Consider the following 23,347-nt stretch of genomic DNA (forward strand, 5'->3'; position numbering starts at 1 on the left):
AACTGGATAGGATTTCAAATCCATTCCAAGCTAAAATCTGGGTATTTCAAACTGGATGGGATTCCAAATCCACTCCAACCTGAAACTGGGGAATTGGGATGGCATTTAAAATCCATTCCCAGCCAAAATCTGGGAACTGGGATGGGATTCCAAATCCATTCCAACCCAATCCATCCCATTCCCTTCAGCTTCAGCGCCTACACCTGGTCCTTGGGCACCTTGTCAGGATGCAATTCCTTGTGGGAATTCTGGCTCAGGATCACCATTCCCATCCCACCCTGGCGTTCCAAATCCACTCCAAATCTGGGAACTGGGATGGGATTCCAAATCCATTCCAACTCAAACTATTAAATGATCCCATAAATTCCAGACTGGATGGGATTTCAAATCCATTCCGACCCGAAATCTGGGAATTATTTACGTGGTTCCTTTCCAGCTCTCACCGGCAGGGATTTAAGGTCTTTCCAACCCAAACCATTTCATGATTCCATGAATTCCAAACTGAATGGGATTCCAAATCCATTCCAAGCCAAAATCTGGGAATTGGGATGGGATTGCAAATCCATTCCAACCTGAAATCTGGGAATTATTTACATGGTTCCTTTCCAACCCAAACCATTCTATCATCCAGGATGTGTCCAGGATTTATCCATGGATTAATCCAGAAATATTCCAGGATGAAACCAGGATTTATGCATGGATGAATCCATGGATGAATCCATGATTTTTCCAGGATGAACCTAGGATGTTTCCTGGACGAATCCATGGATAAATCCAGGACTTTTTCAGGATGTTTTCAGGGTGAACCCAGGATTTTTTGAGGATGAAACCAGGATGTTTCCATGGATGAATCCATGGACTTTTCCAGGATAAACCCAGGATTTATCCATGGATTAATCCAGGATTTTTTCAGCATGAACCCAGGATGTTTCCATGGATGAATCCATGATTTTTCCAAGATGCTTTCAGGATGAATCCATGGGTAAATCCAGGATTTTTTCAGCATGAACCCAGGATGTTTCCATGGATGAATCCAGGATTTACCCATGGATGGACCTAGTATGACTCCAGGATTCATCCATGGATAAATCCAGGATTTTTTCAGGATGTTTTCAGGATGAACCCAGGATTTTTCCAGGATGAAACCAAAATTTTTTCATGGATGAATCCAGCACGTTTCCAGGATTTATCCATGGATTAATCCAGGATAAATCCAGGATATTTCCATGGATGCATCCATGATTTTTCCAGAATGTTTCCAGGATGAATCCAGGAATGAATCCATGATTTTTCCAGGATGAACCTAGGATGAATCCATGGATGAACCCAGCATGAATCCAGGATTTATCCATGGATGAATCCAGGATTTTTCCTGGATGAATCCAGGATGTTTCCATGGATGAATCCAGGATTTTTTCCAGAATGAATCCAGGATGTTTCCACGGGTGAATCCATGGTTTTTCCAGGATGCTTCCAGGATGAACCCAAAATTTTTCCAGGATGAATCCAGGATTTTTCCAGGATGAAACCAGGATTTATCCACGGATGAATCCAGGATTTTTCCAGGATGTTTTCAGGACGAATCCAGGATTTTTCCACGATGAATCCAGGATATATCCATGGATGAATCCAGGATGTTTCCAGGATTTATCCATGGATTTTTCCAGGATGTTTTCAAGATGAACCCAGGATTTTTCTAGGATGAAACCAGGATTTATCCATGGATGAATCCAGGATGTTTCCATGGACAAATCCAGGATTTTTCCAGGATGAATCCATGGATGGACCCAGTATGAATCCAGGATTTATCCAAGGATGAACCCAGTATGAATCCAGGATTTATCCATGGATGAATCCATGATTTTTCCAGGATGCTTTCTGAACGTTTCCATGGATGAATCCAAGATTTTTTCAGGATGTTTCCAGGATGAACCCAGGATTTTCCAAGATAAAACCAGGATGTTTCCAGGATGAACCCAGGATTTTTCCATGGATGTTTCCAGGATGAACCCAGTATGAATCCAGGATTTATCCATAGATTAATCCGGGATGAAACCAGAATTTATCCATGTATGAATCCAGGATGTTTCCATGGACAAATCCAGGATTTTTTCAGGATGTTTCCAGGATGAACCCAGAATGTTTCCAAGATTTTTCCAGGATGAACCCAGGGTTTTTCCAGGATGTTTTCAGGACGAATCCAGGATTTTTCCATGGATGAATCCAGGATGTTTCCAGGATTTATCCATGGATTTTTCCAGGATGTTTTCAAGATGAACCCAGGATTTTTCTAGGATGAAACCAGGATTTATCCATGGATGAATCCACGATGTTTCTATGGACAAATCCAGGATTTTTCCAGGATGAATCCATGGATGAACCCAGTATGAATCCAGGATTTATCCATGGATGAACCCAGTATGAATCCAGGATTTATCCATGGATGAATCCATGATTTTTCCAGGATGCTTTCTGAACGTTTCCATGGATGAATCCAGGATTTTTTCAGGATGTTTCCAGGATGAACCCAGGATTTTTCCATGGATGTTTCCAGGATGAACCCAGTATGAATCCAGGATTTATCCATAGATTAATCCAGGATGAAACCAGAATTTATCCATGTATGAATCCAGGATGTTTCCATGGACAAATCCAGGATTTTTTCAGGATGAAACCAGGATTTATCCACGGATGAATCCAGGATTTTTCCAGGATGTTTTCAGGACGAATCCAGGATTTTTCCACGATGAATCCAGGATTTATCCATGGATGAATCCAGGATTTATCCATGGATGAATCCAGGATGTTTTCAAGATGAACCCAGGATTTTTCTAGGATGAAACCAGGATTTATCCATGGATGAATCCAGGATGTTTCCATGGACAAATCCAGGATTTTTTCAGGATGTTTCCAGGATGAACCCAGAACCTTTCCAACATTTTTCCAGGATGAACCCAGTACAAATCCGGAATTTATCCGGGATTTTTCCAGGGGTGCACCCAGGCAGCTCCAGGACCCCTCACCGTAGGTGGTGATCATCTTGCTGGTCTCCCGGAACAGCAGGATCCCGTTGGGAGAGGAGACATCGAACTGCAGCCGCTGGGACCTGCAGGAAAAGCAGGGAATGCTCAGAGGAAACCCCAGGGAGAGCTTCCAGAACATTCCAGGGCCTGAAGGAGCTCCGGGAGAGCTGCAGAGGGATTTGGGATAAGGGATGGAGGGACAGGACACAGGGAATGGATTTAAATTGGGAAAGGGGAAATTTGATGGGATTTTGGGAAGGAATTCCTGGCTGGGAGGGTGAGGAGGGGTGGGATGGAATTCCCAAATAGCCGTGGGAGTGTCCAAGGAAAGGTGGGAAAAGGGAAGGATGCAAGGAAATCTTGGAGCCCTTTCCGGAGCCTAAAGGGGCTCCAGGAGAGCTGGAGAGGATTTGGGATAAGGGATGGAGGGACAGGACACAGGGAACGGGTTTAAACTGGGAAAGGGGAAATTTGATGGGATTTTCGGAAGGAATTCCTGGCTGGGATGAAATTTCCAAAGGAGTCCAGGCTGCCCCTGGAGTGTCCAAGGAAAGGTTGGATCCCCCAGGTATTTAAACATGTTTTAAACCCCTTCTAAAGTGCAGAATTCAACGAAATCCCAAATTTTTGGGAACTTCCTACCTGTTATAAACGGGGTTTGGGAGGAAAAATGGGCTTTGGGGAAAAAAAATGGGATTTGGGGGGGAAATGGGGGGAAAAAAAGGGATTTGATGGTGGAAAATTGGGGATTTGGGGAAAAACATGAGGAGTTTTGGGGGCAACAACTCCACAGGGAGGGATGAAATAACCCCTCCCAAGAATTCCAGGGAATCCTGGATTTTTGGGAACTCCTACCTGTTGTGGACCAGCTCAGCCATGAGTTTGAGCTGTTATAAATGGGAATTTGAGGGGAAAATGGGGGGGGAAATGGGGATTTGATGGGGGGGAAATGGGGAAAAAATGGGGATTTGGGGGGGGCAACAACCACACAGAGAGGGATGAAATAACTCCTCCCAAGGCTCAGAATTCCATGGAATCCTGGATTTTTGGGAATCTCCTACCTGATATAAATGGGAATTTAGGCGGGAAAATGGGGCAAAAATGGGGATTTAATGGGGGGGAAATGGGGAAAAAAAATGGGGATTTAGGGGATAAAAAAGAGGGGTTTGGGGGCAACAACCCCACGGGGAGGGATGAAATAACCCCTCCCAAGGCTCAGAATTCCATGGAATCCTGGATTTTTGGGAATCTCCTACCTGATATAAATGGGAATTTAGGCGGGAAAATGGGGCAAAAATGGGGATTTAATGGGGGGGAAATGGGGAAAAAAATGGGGATTTAGGGTTTGGGGGCAACAACCCCATGGGGAGGGATGAAATAACCCCTCCCAAGAATTCCAGGGAATCCTGGAATTTTGGGAACTCCTACCTGTTGTGGACCAGCTCAGCCATGAGTTTGAGCTGTTATAAATGGGAATTTGAGGGGAAAATGGGGGGGGGGGGGAAATGGGGAAAAAATGGGGATTTGGGGGGGGGCAACAACCACACAGAGAGGGATGAAATAACCCAACCCAAGGCTCAGAATTCCATGGAATCCTGGATTTTTGGGAACTCCTACCTGTTGTGGACCAGCTCAGCCATGAGTTTGAGCACGGGCGTGGTGCAGGCGGGGTCGTGGTACCAGAGCTCGATGGCTCTCTGCAGGATGGGCATGTACGAGGGGTAACTGGGGCAATTAAGGAATTCCCGCTTTGCCAGGGCAGAAATCCCACGGGAATGGGGCAGGGAGGGGGGCAGGGGCACACGAGGATGAAATTTGGGGTTTCTGGGGCTGTTGTTGGTGGGTTCTATACTGGGAAAAATCATCGGTGTGGGATCGCAGGAAATGGGATTTACAAAGAGTTCCTGGGATTCTGGGATCAGGATTTGGGATCAGGATTTGGGATCAGGATCAGAACTGGGATCAGGATTTGGGATGGGATTAGGATCAGGATTTGGGATCAGGATTTAGCATCAGGATTGAGGATGGGATCAGGATTGGGATTTGGGATGGGATCAGTATTGGGATCAGGACTTGGGATGAGGATCAGGATTGGGATCAGGATTTGGGATGGGATCAGGATTTAGGATCAGGATTGAGGATGGGATCATGATTGGGATCCGGATTTGGGATGGGATCAGGATTGGGATCAGGATTTGGGATCAGGATCAGGATTGGGATCAGGATTTGGGATGGGATCAGGACTGGGATTTGGGATGGGATCAGGATTGGGATCAGGATTTGGGAACAGGATCAGGATCAGGATCAGGATTTGGGATCAGGATTTGAGATCAGAATTTGGGATGGAATCAGGACTGGGATCAGGATTTGGGATTAGGATTCAGCATTTGGGATGGGATCAGGATTTGTGATCAGGATTTGTATCAGGATCAGGATTTGGGACCAGGACTGGGACCAGGACTGGGATCAGGATCAGGGTCTGGAATCAGGATCAGGGTTTGGGATCAGGATTTGGGATGGGATCAAGATCGGGATCAGGATCAGGATCAGGGATCAGAATAGGAATCAGGATTTGGGATCAGGATTGGGATCAGAATCAGAATCAGGATTTGGGATGGGGATTTGGGATCAGGATCAGGACTGGGATCAGGATTTGGGATCAGAATCAGAATCAGGATTGGGGATTTGAGATGGGATCACGACTGGAATCGGGATTTGGGATAGGATCCGGGTTTGGGATTGGGATCAGAATCGGAATCAGGATTTGGGATGGGATCATGACTGGGATTGGGATTTGGGATCAGGATCAGTGTTTGGGATCAGGATCAGAATCGGAATCAGGATCGGGATCAGGATTTGGATCAGAATTTGGGATCAGGATCAGTATTTAGGATCAGGATTTGGAATCAGAATTGGAATCAGGATTTGGGATCTTGATCAGGATCGAGACCAGGACAGGGATCAGGATCAGGATTTGAGACCAGGACTGGGACCGGGACAGGGATCAGGATCAGGGATCAGAATAGGAATCAGGATTTGGGATCAGGATCAGGATCTGGGATCAGGATCAGGATTGGGATCAGGATCAGGATTGGGATCAGGATCGAGATCAGGATCAGGATTTGGGATCAGGATCAGGATTTGGGATCAGGATCAGGATTGGGATCAGGATCAGGAACAGGATCAGGATCAGGATCAGGATCGGGATCAGGATCAGGATTTGGGATCAGGTTTGGGATCAGGATCAGGGTTTGGGATCAGGATCGGGATCAGGATTGGGATCAGGATTGGGATCAGGATTGGGATCGGGATCAGGGTTTGGGATCAGGATCAGGATTGGGATCAGGATCAGGGTTTGGGATCAGGATCAGCATTGGGATCAGGATCAGGGTTTGGGATGAGGATACATCCACTCGAAGAGCATCATGAAGCTGGTCTTGGCATTGAAGGCGAAGGCGATGCCCCGCAGGTCCCGCACCAACCCCACCAGCGTGCGCTGAGCGGGACGGAATGAAATGAAATAAAATAAAATAAAAATAAAATAGCAAAAATATAATAAATATAATGAAAATATAAGAAAGAATGGAATAAAATAGAACAATAAAAAAGAGTAAAATTCAGGCACCCCCAATTTCCACTAAACTGATCCCAAGGGATTCAGGAAGCCCAATTCCCATTAAATTGATCCCAATTCCCTCTGGACCAAATCAAAGGGATTCAGGCACCCCCAGTTTCCACTAAACTGATCCCAAGGGATTCAGGCATCCCAATTCCCATTAAAGTGATCCCAATTCCTTCTGGACCCATCCCAATGGATTCAGGCAAAACCCATTTCCCATCAAACTGATCCCAATTCCCACTAAACTGATGCCAAGGGATTCAGGTTCCCCAATTCCCATTAAACTGATCCCAATTCCTTCTGGACTGATCCCAAAGGATTCAGGCATCCCAATTCCCGTTAAAGTGATCCCAATTCCCTCTGGACCCATCCCAAGGGATTCAGGCACCCCCATTTCCCATCAAACTGACCCCAATTCCCACTAAACTGATGCCAAGAGGTTCAGGAACCCCCAATTCCCTCTGGACCAATCCCAAGGGATTAAGGAATCCCCAATTTCTATCAAACTGATCCCAATTCCCATTCAACTGATCCTAAAGGACTCAGGCACCCCCAATTCCCACTAAACTGATCCCAAGGGATTCAGGAACCCGAATTCCCATTAAACTGATCCCAATTCCTTCTGGACTGATCCCAAAGGATTCAGGCACCCCCAATTCCCATTAAAGTGACCCCAATTCCCTCTGGACCCATCCCAAGGGATTCAAGCACCCCCATTTCCCATCAAACTGATCCCAATTCCCTCTGAACTGATGCCAAGGGATTCAGGTTCCCCAATTCCCATTAAACTGATCCCAAGGGATTCAGGCAGCCCCAATTCCCGTTAAAGTGACCCCAATTCCTTCTGGACCCATCCCAAGGGATTCAGGCACCCCCATTTCCCATCAAACTGACCCCAATTCCCACTAAACTGATGCCAAGGGATTCAGGCAGCCCCAATTCCCATTAAACTGACCCCAATTCCCTCTGGACCAATCCCAAGGGATTAAGGAATCCCCAATTCCTATCAAACTGATCCCAATTCCCATTCAACTGATCCTAAAGGACTCAGGCACCCCCAATTCCCACTAAACTGATCCCAAGGGATTCAGGAACCCGAATTCCCATTAAACTGATCCCAATTCCTTCTGGACTGATCCCAAAGGATTCAGGCACCCCCAATTCCCATTAAAGTGACCCCAATTCCCTCTGGACCCATCCCAAGGGATTCAAGCACCCCCATTTCCCATCAAACTGATCCCAATTCCCTCTGAACTGATGCCAAGGGATTCAGGTTCCCCAATTCCCATTAAACTGATCCCAAGGGATTCAGGCAGCCCCAATTCCCGTTAAAGTGACCCCAATTCCTTCTGGACCCATCCCAAGGGATTCAGGCACCCCCATTTCCCATCAAACTGACCCCAATTCCCACTAAACTGATGCCAAGGGATTCAGGCAGCCCCAATTCCCATTAAACTGACCCCAATTCCCTCTGGACCAATCCCAAGGGATTAAGGAATCCCCAATTCCTATCAAACTGATCCCAATTCCCATTCAACTGATCCTAAAGGACTCAGGCACCCCCAATTCCCACTAAACTGATCCCAAGGGATTCGGGAACCCAAATTCCCATTGAACTGATCCCAATTCCCTCTGGACCAAATCAAAGGGATTCAGGCACCCCCAGTTTCTACTGAACTGATCCCAAGGGATTCAGGCACCCCCATTTCCCATCAAACTGATCTCAATTCCCTCTCAACTGATCCCAAGGGATTCAGGTTCCCCAATTCCCATTAAACTGATCCCAAGGGATTCAGGCATCCCAATTCCCGTTAAAGTGATCCCAATTCCCTCTGGACCCATCCTAAGGGATTCAGGCACCCCCATTTCCCATCAAACTGACCCCAATTCCCACTAAACTGATGCCAAGGGATTCAGGCAGCCCCAATTCCCATTAAACTGACCCCAATTCCCACTAAACTGATGCCAAGAGATTCAGGACCCCCAGTTCCCACTAAACTGATCCCAAGGGATTCAGGAACCCAAATTCCCATTAAACTGATCCCGATTCCCTCCTGGCCAGCTCCCACCATTCCAGTTTTTCTCCCAGAGCTGGGCACAGCTCCCTGCTCCCCCTGCCCGCCCCAAAACCCCAAATCCCATGGAAAAGATCCCAGAAAAAGCAGGAAAATGGGAATTGGGCCTGGCTGACCTTGGCCTCCTGCTCGTTGAAGGAGTTGGTGCTGAACATCTGAGCCACGGTCTCGAAGGCAGCGGTGAGGGGCAGCATGAACTGCTCATACTGATCCTCATCCTCCCCTGGAAAACAGGGAAAAAACATGGAAAAAACATGGAAAAAACATGGGAAAATCCCTCATGAACTGCTCGTGCTGATCCTCATCTTCTCCTGGAAAACAGGGAAAAAACATGGAAAAAACATGGAAAAAACATGGGAAAATCCCCCATGAACTGCTCAGACTGATCCTCGTCCTCCCCTGGAAAACAGGGAAAAACATGGGAAAAACATGGAAAAATCGCCCATTAACTGCTCGTACTGATCCTCATCCTCCCCTGGAAAACAGGGAAAAAACATGGAAAAAACATGGGAAAACATGGGAAAATCCCCCATGAACTGCTCGTGCTGATCCTCATCTTCTCCTGGAAAACAGGGAAAAAACATGGAAAAAACATGAAAAAAACATGGGAAAATCCCCCATGAACTGCTTGTACTGATCCTCATCCTCTCCTGGAAAACAGGGAAAAAACATGGAAAAAACATGGAAAAAACATGAAAAAAACATGGGAAAATCCCCCATGAACTGCTTGTACTGATCCTCATCCTCTCCTGGAAAACAGGGAAAAAACATGGAAAAAACATGGGAAAAACTTGGAAAAATCGCCCATTAACTGCTCGTACTGATCCTCATCCTCCCCTGGAAAACAGGGAAAAATCATGGAAAAAACATGGAAAAAACATGGGAAAATCTATGGAAAAATCGCCCATTAACTGCTTGTACTGATCCTCATCCTCTCCTGGAAAACAGGGAAAAATCCATGGGAAATCCATGGGAAATCCATGGGAAAATCACTCATGAACTGTTCGTACTGATCCTCATCCTCCCCTGGAAAAATGGGAAAATAATGGGAAAATCCATGGGAAAAGCATTGAAAAATATGGAAAATCCATGGAAATCAATGGGAACATCCCCCATGAACTGCTCGTACTAATCCTCATCTTCTCCTGGAAAACAGGGAAAAATCATGGAAAAATCATGGAAAAATCCTGGAAAAATCATGGAAAAAACATGGAAAAATCACTCATGAACTGCTCGTGCTGATCCTCATCCTCCCCTGGAAAACAGGGAAAAAACATGGAAAAAACATGGGAAAATCTATGGAAAAATCGCCCATTAACTGCTTGTACTGATCCTCATCCTCTCCTGGAAAACAGGGAAAATACATAGAAAAATCTATTGGAAAACATGGAAAAATTCCTGGAAAATCTATGGAAAAATCCCCCATGAGCTGCTCGTACTGATCCTCATCCTCCCCTGGAAAACAGGGAAAATTCCATGGAAAAACCTATGGGGAACATGCAAAAATCATTAAAAACATGGGAAAACGTGGAAACAAATGTGGAAAAACATGAGAAATCCATGGGAAATCAATAGGAAAATCCCCCATGAACTGCTCGTACTGATCATTGTTCTCCCCTGGAAAACATGGAAAAATCCATGGGAAAACATGGAAAAATCCATGGAAAACAGGGAAAAATCTGTGGAAAAATCCATGGAAAAACATGGAAAAATCCATGGAAAACATGGAAAAATCCATGGGAAAACATGGAAAAATCCATGGGAAAACATGGAAAAATCTGTGGAAAACATGGAAAAATCCATGGGAAAACATGGAAAAATCCATGGAAAACATGGAAAAATCCATGGGAAAACATGGAAAAATCTGTGGAAAACATGGAAAAATCCATGGGAAAACATGGAAAAATCCATGGAAAACATGGAAAAATCTGTGGAAAACATGGAAAAATCCATGGGAAAACATGGAAAAATCCATGGAAAACATGGAAAAATCCATGGAAAACATGGAAAAATCTGTGGAAAACATGGAAAAATCCATGGGAAAACATGGAAAAATCCATGGAAAACATGGAAAAATCCATGGGAAAACATGGAAAAATCCATGGAAAACATGGAAAAATCTGTGGAAAACATGGAAAAAATCCATGGGAAAACATGGAAAAATCCATGGAAAACATGGAAAAATCCGTGGAAAACATGGAAAAATCCATGGGAAAACATGGAAAAATCTGTGGAAAAATCCATGGAAAAACATGGGAAATCCCCCATGAACTCCTCATACTGATCCTTGTCCTCCCCTGGAAAAATCATGGAGAAAACATGGGAAAATCCATGGAAAAACATGGGAAAATCTCTGGGAAAATCCCTCATGAACTGCTCGTACTGATCCTTGTCCTCCTCTGGAGGACATGGAAAAACATGGGAAAAAATGGGAAAATTATGGAACAACATGGGAAATCTATGGAAAAACATGGAGAAAACATGGAAAATCTATGGGAAAGTCCCCCATGAACTGCTTGTGCTGATCCTAATCCACTCCTGGAAAACAAACATGGAAAAATCCATGGGAAATATGGAAAAATCCATGGAAAAATCCATGGGAAATCCATGGGAAATCATGGAAAAACCCCCCATTAACTGCTTCTACTGATGCTTGTCCTCCCCTGCAAAAACATGGGAAATCCAGGGAAAATTTATCCCCAAATCTTGTTGGGATGGGAAACTGACCCCAAATCCTATTGGGATTTCAATCCCCAGTTTTGGGATGGAAAATTTTCCCCCAACTTTTGGCGTGATGTGAAAATTTCACCCTCATTTTTACGGGGTAATTCCCCTTTACCAACCCCAACTCCTGATTTTCCACTTCCCACCCCAACCCCCCTTTAACCTGGTGGATCTCCACCTCCCTAAATCCCATAATCCACCTCCCAAAAGCTGGAATTCAGTGGGAATTCCCAGGAAAAAATAAAAAAAAATACCTAAATCCACCATGAGGAGCCGCCCCAGGGCCGTGTAGAACGTGGTGCGGCAGCGCATGTCCGTCAGGTTGGACTGGTTGTTGATGCCCAGGAAGGAAAAGTGCTCGCTCTGGAAAAGGAAAAATTGGGATGAGGTGAGGAGGGAAGAGCACCAGGAAAAAATTCCCACGTGGAAAAGGGGATTTTTCCAGAGAAAAAATGGGAGAATCTGGTGGGAAATGGAGAAATCTGGTTTTTCCAAGCTTGAGATGGATCCTGAGCATCCAGAACCCCAAAAAATTCACTGGGTTTGGGGCACTGATGGAATTCTGGAGCCTGCAGCTGCAAACCCCAATTTTCTCCCTCCTGCTGAATTCCCAAGGGAATTCCAGGAATTCTGGCTCTGCCTCTGGGGTAGGAATCCTTCAGGTTGATTGCTGGTTGTTTTCCATGGGAAAATGTAATTCCTGGTTGGGAACTGGGGCTGAAATCCCTTGGAATGCCTGGAGAACATCCCTGGCAATGCTTGGAAAACATCCTGGCAACTCCAGGAATTTCTGGAAATCCTCCCTGAGCTCCAGGAATGCCGGGAAAACATTCCAGGAATTGCCTGGAAAACCTCCCTTAATTCCAGGAATGCCTGGAAAATATTACGGGAACTCCAGGAATTCCTGGGAAACATCCTGGAAATTATCCCTGAACTCCAGGAATTCCTGGGAAAAATTCCAGGAATTGCCTGGAAAATCTCCCTTAATTCCAGGAATGCCTGGAAAACATCATGGGAACTCCTGGAAATGCCTGGGAATCATCCCTGAACTCCAGGAATGCAGGGAAAACATTCCTGGAAATGTCTGGAAAACATTCCAGGAATTGCCTGGAAAACCTCCCTTAATTCCAGGGATGCCTGGAAAACATTATGGGAACTCCAGGAATTCTTGGAAATGCCTGGAAATCATCCCTGAACTCCAGGAATGCAGGGAAAACATTTCTGGAAATGCCTGGAAAACCTCCTTTAATTCCAGGAATGCCTGGAAAACGTCCTGGAAACTCCAGGAATTCCTGGGAAACCTCCTGGAAATTATCCTTGAACTCCAGGAATGCAGGGAAAACATTCCAGGAATTGCCTGGAAAACCTCCCTTAATTCCAGGGATGCCTGGAAAACATTACGGGAACTCCAGGAATTCTTGGAAATGCCTGGAAATCATCCCTGAACTCCAGGAATGCAGGGAAAACATTCCTGGAAATGTCTGGAAAACATTCCAGGAATTGCCTGGAAAATCTCCTGGAAATGATCCCTGAACTCCAGGAATTCCTGGGAAACATTCCAGGAATTGCCTGGAAAACATTATGGGAACTCCAGGAATTTTTGGAAATGCCTGGAAATTATCCCTGAACTCAAAGAATGCAGGGAAAACATTCCTGGAAATGTCTGGAAAACATTCCAGGAATTGCCTGGAAAATCTCCTGGAAATGATCCTTGAACTCCAGGAATTCCTGGGAAACATTCCAGGAATTGCCTGGAAAACATTATGGGAACTCCAGGAATTTTTGGAAATGCCTGGAAATTATCCCTGAACTCAAAGAATGCAGGGAAAACATTCCTGGAAATGTCTGGAAAACATTCCAGGAATTGCCTGGAAAATCTCCCTTAATTCCAGGGATGCCTGGAAAACATCCATTGGAAACACCTGAAAAACCTCCCTGAAGCCCAGGAATTCCTGAAAATCCTCCTTTAATTCCAGGAATGCCTGGAGAACATCCTGGAAATAATCCCTGAACTCCAAGAATGCCAGGAAAACATCCCTGAACTCCGGGAATTCCTGGAAAACCTCCTGGAAATCATCCCTGAACTCCAGGATTGCAAACCCTCTGGAAATGCTGCTGGGATTGGGAACAGCATGGAATGGAACCCTGGAAAGGACCTCAAATCCAACCCTCCCACTGGGAATTTTCCAGGAATGAGCTTGGATTTCATGGAGAGCAAAAATCTTCGGGAATGCGAAGCGCCACCAAACGCCGCCCCCTAAAAAACCAAAATATTCCACCCAAAAACCCCCAATTTTCCAGAGGTTCCTCCAGCACCGCAGAAACCCAGGGAGGGAGATGGAATTCCAGAGGGGATCCAGGATGGAATTTTGCTGGGAATTTTGTTGGGAAGGAAGGAGCTCACCGTGTGATTGTTGAGCATGAACTGCACGGCGCTGAGCTTCACCAGCTTCCGCACGCTGCTGTACGTGCAGGGCGTCAAGGAAGAGACACAACTCCTGGAATTGCTGGAATTCCCAGGAAAAATCCCATGGATTTTTCCAGGGAAAGGCTGGAAAAATGGGACTGGGGCAGGTTTATTCAGGAAATTGGGAAATTTACGTTTTTTTCTAAGGATAATCCAAATTTTGTAAACCTCGGCTTGGGGAGACGTCCTGAGGAAAAACTCAAGGTCTGGAAGTTGTGGAATTCCTGGAAATTCAGGAATTCCTGGGAATCACTTCCAGGGCCAGGCTGGAAAAATGGGATCGGGGCTGGATTACTCAGAAATTGGGAAATTTACGTTTTTTCCAAGGATAATCCAAATTTCGTAAATCTTGGGTTGGGGAAAGCCTTGGTGACCGTTGGGGAAAAACTCAGGAACTTCTGGAATTCCTGGAGTTTATGGAATTCCTGGAAAACACTTCCAGGGACAGGCTGGAAAAATGGGATTGGGGCTGGATTACTCAGAAATTGGGAAATTTATGGTTTTTTTTCTAAGGATAATATAAATTTTGTAGATGTCGGCTTGGGGAGACGTCCTGAGGAAAAACTCGAGGTCTGCAAGTTGTGGAATTCCTGGAAATTCTGGAATTCCTGGGAATCACTTCCAGGGCCAGGCTGGAAAAGTGGGATTAGGGCTGGAATACTCCAGAAGTTGGGAATTTTATGTTAATCCAAATTGTGCAAATCTCGGCTTGGGGAGAGCCTTGGTGATCTCTGGGGAAAAAATTCAGGGTCTGGAAGGGGTGGAATTCCTGGAAATTCTGGAATTCCTGGGAAACACTTCCAGAGCCAGGCTGGAAAAATGGGATTGGGGCTGGATTACTCAGAAATTGGGAAATTTATGGTTTTTTTCTAAGGATAATACAAATTTTGTTGATCTTGGCTTGGGGAGACATCCTGGGGAAAAATTTGGGGTCTGGAAATTCTGGAATTCCTGGAAATTCTGGAATTCCTGGAAAATCACTTCCAGGGCCAGGCTGGAATAACAGGATTTGGGCTGGATTACTCAGGAAATTGGGAATTTTTTGTTTTTTTTTCCAAGGATAATTCAAATTTTGCAAATATCTGCTTGGGAAGACGTCATGGGGAAAACTCAGGGTCTGGAAGTTGTGGAATTCCTGGAAATTCTGGAATTCCTGGGAAACACTTCCAGGGCCAGGCTGGAAAAATGGGATTAGGGCTGGATTATTCAGCAAATTGGGAATTCTGTCTGGTTCTCAATAAATTGGGAATTCTCTTCTGTTTGTGCCAAGGATAACCCAAATTGTGCAACTCTTGGTGTGGGGGGAAAAAACCCAGGAACTTGTGGGATTCCTGAAACCTCTGGAATTCCTAAAACTTGTGGAATTCCTGGAAAACCAGAAGACAAAACTGCAACCTGCCTGTGGAAGCTCAACTCCAACGGGATTCTGACCCAAATAACCAAAAATCAACACCCCCACGAGCCTCATCCCGGCCTCCTCTCCCCTCATTCCCAAAAATCCGGGGGAAAAACCGGGAATGTGGGGCTGCTCCCATTCCAGCAGAACTTCTGGGTGGCTTTTCCCAAGGATTTGGGAGCCCTTCCCAAAAGGATATCCAATGGAGAGGTCGTTGAGCAGCTGCAGGGTCTTGGAGGTGATCGGCTCGCAGCGGCCCCAGTACTTCAGGTTGGTGATGCTGGGAAGGAAAAACATGGATCAGAGGGATTTTATGGGATTTTCCCAGGATTTTTCTGGGAATCGTGGTTGATTTCCCCGTCTCCCAGTAGCACAGGGCATAAAATTGGGAATGAAATCATCAGGATCGTGTTTGGCTGGGAGAATTGTCCTGTGGAAATCCTGGATCCCAGGATAGACCCGGAATTCTGTGGGATTGGTTTCAACTGGGATTCTGTGGGATTGGTTACACCTGGAATTTCTGGGATTGGCTCCACCTGGAATTCTGAGGGATTCCAGGCCCTTGAAATTCTGTGGGATTGGTTACATCTCAAATTTCTGGGATTGGCAGCACCTGGAATTCTGTGGGACTGGTTACACCTGGAATTCTGTGGGATCCCAGGTTACACTTGGAATTTTGTGGGATTGGTTACACCTGGAATTTCTGGGATCGGTTACACCTGGAATTATTTGGGATCCCAGGTTACACCTGGAATTCTGTGGGGACTGGTTACATCTGGAATTTCTGTGGGATTGGCTGCACTGGAATTTCTGGGATTGGCTGCACCTGGGATTCTCTGGGATTGGTTACAGCTGGAATTTCTGGGAATGGTTACACTTGGAATTCTGAGGGATTCCAGGCTCCTGAATTTCTGTGGGATTGGCAGCACCAGGAATTCTGTGGGATTCCAGGCCTCAGGGATTCTGTGGGATTGGCAGCACCTGGAATTCTGTGGGATTCCAGGCCTCAGGGATTCTGTGGGATTGGCAGCACATGGAATTCTGTGGGATGCCAGGGTACACCTGGAATTCTGTGGGATTGGTTGCCCTTGGAATTTCTGGGATTCGCTGCACCTGGGATTCTGTGGGATTGGTTATACACCTGGAATTTCTGGGATTGGCAGGACCTAGAATTCTGAGGGATTCCAGGCCCTTGAAAATCTGAGGGATTGGTTATACCTGGAATTTTTGGGATTGGCTACAACTGGAATTGGTTACATCTGGAATTCTGTGGCACTGGTTATACCTGGAATTTCTGGGATTGGCTACCCCTGAAATTCTCTGGGATTCTGCAGGATTGGCTGCCCTTGGAATTCTGTGGGATTGGTTGCACCTGGAATTCCATGGGTTTGGTTACATCTGGAATTTCTGGGATTGGCTGCACCTGGGATTCTCTGGGATTGGTTACAGCTGGAATTTCTGGGAATGGTTGCACATGGAATTCTGTGGGACTGGCAGCACCTGGGATTGGTTACAGCTGGAATTTCTGGGACTGGTTACACTTGGAATTCTGAGGGATTCCAGGCCCTTGGAATTCTCTGGGATTTGCTACATCTGGAATTCCGTGGGATTGGTTACATCTGGAATTTCTGGGATTGGACGCACCTGGAATTCTGAGGGATTCCAGGCTCCTGAAATTCTGTGGGATTGGTTACACTTGGAATTTCTGTGGGATTGGTCGGACCTGGGATTTCTGGGATTCCAGGCCTCAGGGATTCTGTGGGATTGGCAGCACATGGAATTCTGTGGGATGCCAGGGTACACCTGGAATTCTGTGGGATTGGTTGCCCTTGGAATTTCTGGGATTGGCTGCACTTGAATTCTGTGGCAGTGGCTGCACCTGGGATTCTGTGGGATTGGTTACACCTGGAATTTCTGGGATTGGCAGGACCTAGAATTCTGAGGGATTCCAGGCCCTTGAAAATCTGAGGGATTGGTTATACCTGGAATTTTTGGGATTGGCTACAACTGGAATTGGTTACATCTGGAATTCTGTGGGACTGGTTATACCTGGAATTTCTGGGATTGGCTACCCCTGAAATTCTCTGGGATTCTGCAGGATTGGCTGCCCTTGGAATTCTGTGGGATTGGTTGCACCTGGAATTCCATGGGTTTGGTTACATCTGGAATTTCTGGGATTGGCTGCACCTGGAAATTCTGTGTTTGGCTGCACTGGAATTTCTGGGATTGGTTATACCTGGAATTTCTGGGTTTGGTTACATCTGGAATTTCTGGGATTGACTGCACCTGGGATTTTGTGGGATTGCTTACAGCTGGGATTCTGTGGGATTGGCTGCACCTGGAATTTTCTGGGATTGGTTACATCTGGAATTCTCAGGGACCCCAGGTTACATCTGGAATTCTGTGGGACTGGCTGTACCTTGAATTTCTGGGATTCCAGGCCCCTGGGATTCTGTGGGATTGGTTACACCTGGAATTCTGAGGGACTGGCAGTACCTGGAATTTCTGGGATTGGCTACACCTTAGAATTCTGTGGGATTCCAGGCCCTTGGAATTCTGTGGGATTGGTTACACCTGGAATTGGTTACATCTGGAATTCTGTGGGATTTGCTACACTTGGAATTTCTGGGATTGACTCCACATGGAATTCTGAGGGATTGCAGGCCCCTGGGATTCTTTGGGATTGGTTGCACCTGACATTTCTGGGATTGGTTACACCTGGAATTCTGTGGGATCCCAGGTTACACTTGGAATTTTGTGGGATTGGTTACACCTGGAATTCTTTGGGATCCCAGGTTACACCTGGAATTCTGTGGGATTGGCTGCACCTGGGATTTCTGGGATTGGCTCCACATGGAATTCTGAGGGATTCCAAGCCCTTGAAATTCTGTGGGATTGGGTGCACCTGGAAATCTGTGGGATTGGTTACATCTCAAATTTCTGGGATTGGCAGCACCTGGAATTCTGTAGGACTGGTTACACCTGGAATTCTGTGGGATTGGCTGCATCTGGAATTTCTGGGATTGGCAGCACCTTAGAATTCTGTGGGATTCCAGGCCCTTGGAATTCTGTGGGGACTGGTTACATCTGGAATTTCTGTGGGATTGGCTGCACCTGGGATTTCTGGGATTGGCTGCACCTGGAATTTCTGGGATTGGCTCCACATGGAATTCTGAGGGATTCCAGGCCCTTGAAATTCTGTGGGATTGGGTGCAGCTGGAAATCTGTGGGATTGGTTACACCTGGAATTTTGTGGGATCCCAGGTTACTGGTGGTATTTTGTGGGATTGGCTGCACTGGAATTTCTGGGATTGGCTGCATCTGAAATTCCCCGGGATTCCAGGCCTCTGAGACCCTGTGGGATTGGCTACACCTGGAATTTTTGTGGCATTTGGAAAATCCCATCCTAAACTCCCCGAGCTCCCTAAACCCCCTCCCAGGAGCAGCAGCAATCCCCAGGTTTTTGGGGTGAGGAATTCCAGAATTCCGGAATTCCAGAATTCCAGGAATCCTGCAGGGGCCACTCACATCTTCCCGATGAACACGCTCAGCACCATGGTCTCATCGTTCAGCCCCAGCACCTCCGACAGCCTCCGGTACAGCTGCCCAAAAAAACATGGAAAAAAGAATTCCAAACTGCCAGGAAAACTGGGAATTCTGCCCCAAAAAATCTGATTTTCCCTCTCCGGGAAAAAGGGATGTTGTGGGGTTTGCACATTGGGTTGATGCAATCTCATAATCCTGATTTTTTCGTGATTTTTAATCTTTTTTTTGTGTCATAGCAGCATGGCTTGAGACTAAAAAAGGAGGATTTGGGTTTTCCCAGGAAAAATCCCTAAAAAAATTGGATTTAACTGTGCTCCACCTCCAAACCCAGCCAGGATTTGAGGGGATTTCTCTGGAATTCTCCCTGGGAAATGATTTGACCCCAATCCAATTTCTCCTCCAGGAAGGAACAAATCCCAATCCCAGAGCAACATTCCCCCTTTTTTTTTTTTTTTATTTTTAATTGGAAAAATGGATTTTATACCCCAAAGCACAGCTAGAAATCCCTTGGGATGAAGGAAATTCAGATTTATTATAATTTTAATAGCAGGGAGAAACTCAGGGGGGTGTTTGAGGTGTGCCAGGAATAAAAAAAAATTGGGAAAAGCCAAATCCACATCTCTAATTCCCAATATTTTGATCCCAGATCAGTGTTTGGAAAGTAAAAATTTGGGAATGAATGAGGAAATCACAGGAATAGGATTTAATTCCAGGGAAAATGAGGAGAAATTATAGAAATGGGATTTAATTCTAAGAGAAATCCCAGAAATGGGATTTAATTTCAGGAAGAATCACAGAAAATGGGATTTAATTCCAAGAAAAATCACAGAAAATGGGATTTAATTTCAGGAGAAATCCTAGAAAATTGGATTTCATTCTGGGAGAAATCACAGAAAATGGGATTTAGTTCTGGGAGAAATCCTAGAAAATTTGATTTAATTCTGGGAGAAATCCCAGAAAATGTGATTTTATTCTGGGAGAAATCCCAGAAAATGGGATTTAATTTCAGGAGAAATCCCAGAAAATGGGATTTAATTCTGGGAGAAATCCTAGAAAACGGGATTTAACTACAACTAAAATGAGAAGAAATCCCAGAAATGGGATTTAATTCCTGGAAGAATCCCAGAAAATGGGATTTAATTCTGGGAGAAATCCCAGAAAATGACATTTAATTCCAGGAAAAATTAGAAAAAATCCCAGAAATGGGATTTAATTCCAGGAAGAAATCACAGAAAATGGGATTCAATTTCAGGAGAAATCACAGAAAATTTTATTTAATTCCAGCTAAAATTAGGAGATATCCCAGAAATGGGATTTAATTCCAGGAAGAATCCCAGAAAATTTGATTTAATTCCAGGAAGAATCCCAGAAAATGGGATTTAGTTCAGGGAGAAATACAACTGCAGCTAAAATGAGGAGAAATCACAGAAAATGGGATTTAATTCCGGGAAGAATCACAGAAAATGGGATTTAATTCTGGGAGAAATCACAGAAAACTGGATTTAATTCTGGGAGAAATCCCAGAAAATGACATTTAACTCCAGGTAAAATGAGGAGAAATCATAGAAATGGGATTTAATTCCAGGAAGAAATCACAGAAAATGGGATTCAATTTCAGGAGAAATCACAGAAAATTTTATTTAATTCCAGCTAAAATTAGGAGATATCCCAGAAATGGGATTTAATTCAAGGAAGAATCCCAGAAAATGGCATTTAATTCTGGGAGAAATACAACTGCAGCTAAAATGAGGAGAAATCACAGAAATGGGATTTAATTCCTGGAAGAATCACAGAAAATGGGATTTAATTCTGGGAGAAATCCCAGAAAATGACATTTAACTCCAGGTAAAATGAGGAGAAATCATAGAAATGGGATTTAATTCCAGGAAGAAATCCCAGAAAGTGCGATTTAACTCCAGATCAAATGAGGAGAAATCCCAAAAATGGGATTTCTTTTGAGGAGACACGCTGAGAAGCGACAGAAAACGGGAGCGAAGTGCAGACAAAACGAGGAGAAGGGAATGACTGAGGGCTGGTTTTCGAGGGGAGAGGGGGAATTTTTGGGAATTTGGGAATTCTGCCCACCTTGGAAGATTTCTGCACCTGGTCCCCGATGTAGATCTTGCGGAACTGCTCGAAGAAGCTGAGCATGGCCAGCTCCAGCTTCTCATTGCCCGCCTGCGCCAGGCGGGAGTCGGTCAGGTTCATCAGCTGCAGCACCCTGAGGGGAAAGGGGGAGGAAAACGGGGGAGAAAAACGGGGGAAATGGGGAGAAAAAGGGGGGAAATGGGGGAAAGGAAAGGGGGGAAATGGGGGAGAGAAAAGGGGAAAGGAGAGGGGAGAAATGGGGGAGAAAAAGGGGGGAAATGGGGAGAAAAAGGGGGAGAAAAAGGGGGGAAATGGGGGAGGAAAAAGGGGAGAAAAAGGGGGGAAATGGGGGAGAAAAAGGGGGGAAATGGGGGAAAGGAAAGGGGGAAAGGGGGGAGAGAAAAGGGGAAAAGGGGGAAAGGGGGAAATGGAGGGGAAATGGGGGAGAAAAGGGGGGAGAAAAAGGGGGAAAGGGGGGAAATGGGGGGAGAGAAAGGGGGAAAGGAGAGGGGAGAAAGGGGGAAATGGGGGAGAAAAAGGGGGGAAATGGGGGAAAGGAAAGGGGGAAAGAAGGGGGGAAAGGGGGAGAGGAGAGGGGAGAAAGGAAAGGGGGAAAAGAGGGGGAAGGAAAAGAGGAAAAGGGGGGGAAGGGGAAAAAGAAAAGGGAAAAGTAGGAGAGTAGGTGGGAAAGGGGGAAAAGGAAAGGGGGAAGGAAAAGGGGAAAGGGGGAAGGAAAGGGGGAAAAGGAAAGAGTGGGGGAAAGGGAAGATGGAAAAGGAAAGGGGGGAAGGGAGAAAGGAAGGGGCAAGGGGGAAAAGGGGGGAAGGGGGGGAAAGGAAGGGGGAAAAGAGAGGGAAGGTAAAGAGGAAAAGGGCGGAAGGAAAGGGAGAAAAGGAAAAGGGAAAAGTGGAGGAAAAGGTGGGAAAGGAAAGGGGGAAAAGGGGGAAAGGGGGGAAGGTAAAGAGGAAAACGGGGAGAAGGAAAGGGAAAAAGGAAAGAGGGAAAAAGGAAAGGGGGAAATGGGAGAAAGCAAAGGGGGAAGAGTGGGGGAAAGAGGGAAAGGAAAGGGGAAAGGGGGAAAAGAGGGGGAAGGTAAAGAGGAAAAGGAGGGGAAGGAAAGGGGGAGAAAAGAGGGAGAAAGGGGGGAGGAAAGAAGGAGAAAACAGAAAAAGGGGGGAAAGAAGAGGAAAAGTGGGGGAAAAGGAGGGGGGGAAAGATGGGGAAAACAGAAAAAGGGGGGAAAAAGAGGAAAATGGGGGGGAAGTGGGAGAAAAGGGGGAGAAAAGGAGGGGGAAAAGGGGGAAAGTGGGAAAAGGGGGGGAGAGAAATGGGGGAAGAAATGGGAGGAAAGGGAGGGGAGGGGGGGGGAAAGAAAGTGGGAGAAAAGGGGGAGAAAAGGGGGGGAAGATGGGGGGAAAGTGGAAAAAGGGGGGAAAGAAGAGGAAAACGCAAAGAAAAGGGGGGAAAAGGGGGGGGAGAAGAAATGGGGGAGAAAAGGGGGGACAAAAATTCAATTTTCCCTGCTCTTTCCCCCTCATTCTCTGTTACAAGCCAAATCCCCACTGGATTTTAATCCCAAAAACCCAGGTCATGACATCATAAAATCCCAATTTTCCAAGCCCAACATTCCCAGTAATTCCCAGTATTTCCATGCAAAATATTCCCTAATCAATAATTGATGAACAATTCCTTTTTCCACCCTCATTCCCTGTCACAACCCGAATTCCCACTGGGAATCAGCAGCAGGACCAGCCCCCTCCATCCCTTTCCAGTTGGATTTCCCACTGGAATCAGAGCTGGAAAAATGGGAATAATGCTCTCCCAGCTTTCTGGGAGTGGGATTTGCTGGAATATCCTGGGTGGATTTATGGAATATCCCAGGTGGATTTTGCAGGAATATCCTGGGTGGATTTATGGAATATCCCAGGTGGATTTTGCTGGGATATCCTGGATGGGTTTAATGGAATATCCCAGGTGGATTTTTACTGGAATTCCTGGGTGGATTTTTCTGGAATATCCTGGGTGGATTTCATGGAATACCCTGGGTGGGTTTAATGGAATATCCCAGGTGGGTTTTGCTGGGATGTCTGGGATGCATTTTGCTGGAATTCCCAGGTGGATTTAATAGACTACCCCAGGTGGATTTGGCTGGAATATCCTGGGTGGATTTTCTGGAATATCCTGATGGATTTTGCTGGAATATCTGGAATTTCCTGGGTGGATTTTTCTGGGATATTCTGATGGATTTTGCTGGAATATCTGGAATTTCCTGGGTGGATTTTGCTGGAATATCCTGGGTGGATTTTGCTGGAATATCCTGATGGATTTTGCTGGAATATCTGGAATTTCCTGGGTGAATTTTTCTGGGATATTCTGATGGATTTTGCTGGAATATCTGGAATTTCCTGG

The 23,347-nt window shown here is 45.7% G+C and overlaps 1 protein-coding gene across 1 annotated transcript in view; it reads right to left on the reverse strand.

The window, feature by feature from the left end:
• The window catches only part of XPO7 (exportin 7), a 72,028-nt gene that overhangs the window by 12,046 nt on the left and 36,635 nt on the right, over positions 1–23,347 (reverse strand). The window contains exons 14-22 of the mRNA XM_058820116.1: positions 20,936–21,071; positions 18,833–18,906; positions 15,504–15,584; positions 13,846–13,909; positions 11,696–11,804; positions 8,834–8,940; positions 6,431–6,519; positions 4,641–4,748; positions 3,024–3,106 (exon numbers count right to left, since the gene is read on the reverse strand). Coding sequence (XP_058676099.1) covers positions 3,024–3,106; positions 4,641–4,748; positions 6,431–6,519; positions 8,834–8,940; positions 11,696–11,804; positions 13,846–13,909; positions 15,504–15,584; positions 18,833–18,906; positions 20,936–21,071 — 851 coding nt within the window. The remainder of the gene's footprint in view (positions 1–3,023; positions 3,107–4,640; positions 4,749–6,430; positions 6,520–8,833; positions 8,941–11,695; positions 11,805–13,845; positions 13,910–15,503; positions 15,585–18,832; positions 18,907–20,935; positions 21,072–23,347) is intronic.

The sequence above is a fragment of the Ammospiza caudacuta genome, chromosome 26 (genome assembly GCF_027887145.1).
Source record: "Ammospiza caudacuta isolate bAmmCau1 chromosome 26, bAmmCau1.pri, whole genome shotgun sequence".
Classification (NCBI taxonomy): Eukaryota; Metazoa; Chordata; class Aves; order Passeriformes; family Passerellidae; genus Ammospiza; species Ammospiza caudacuta.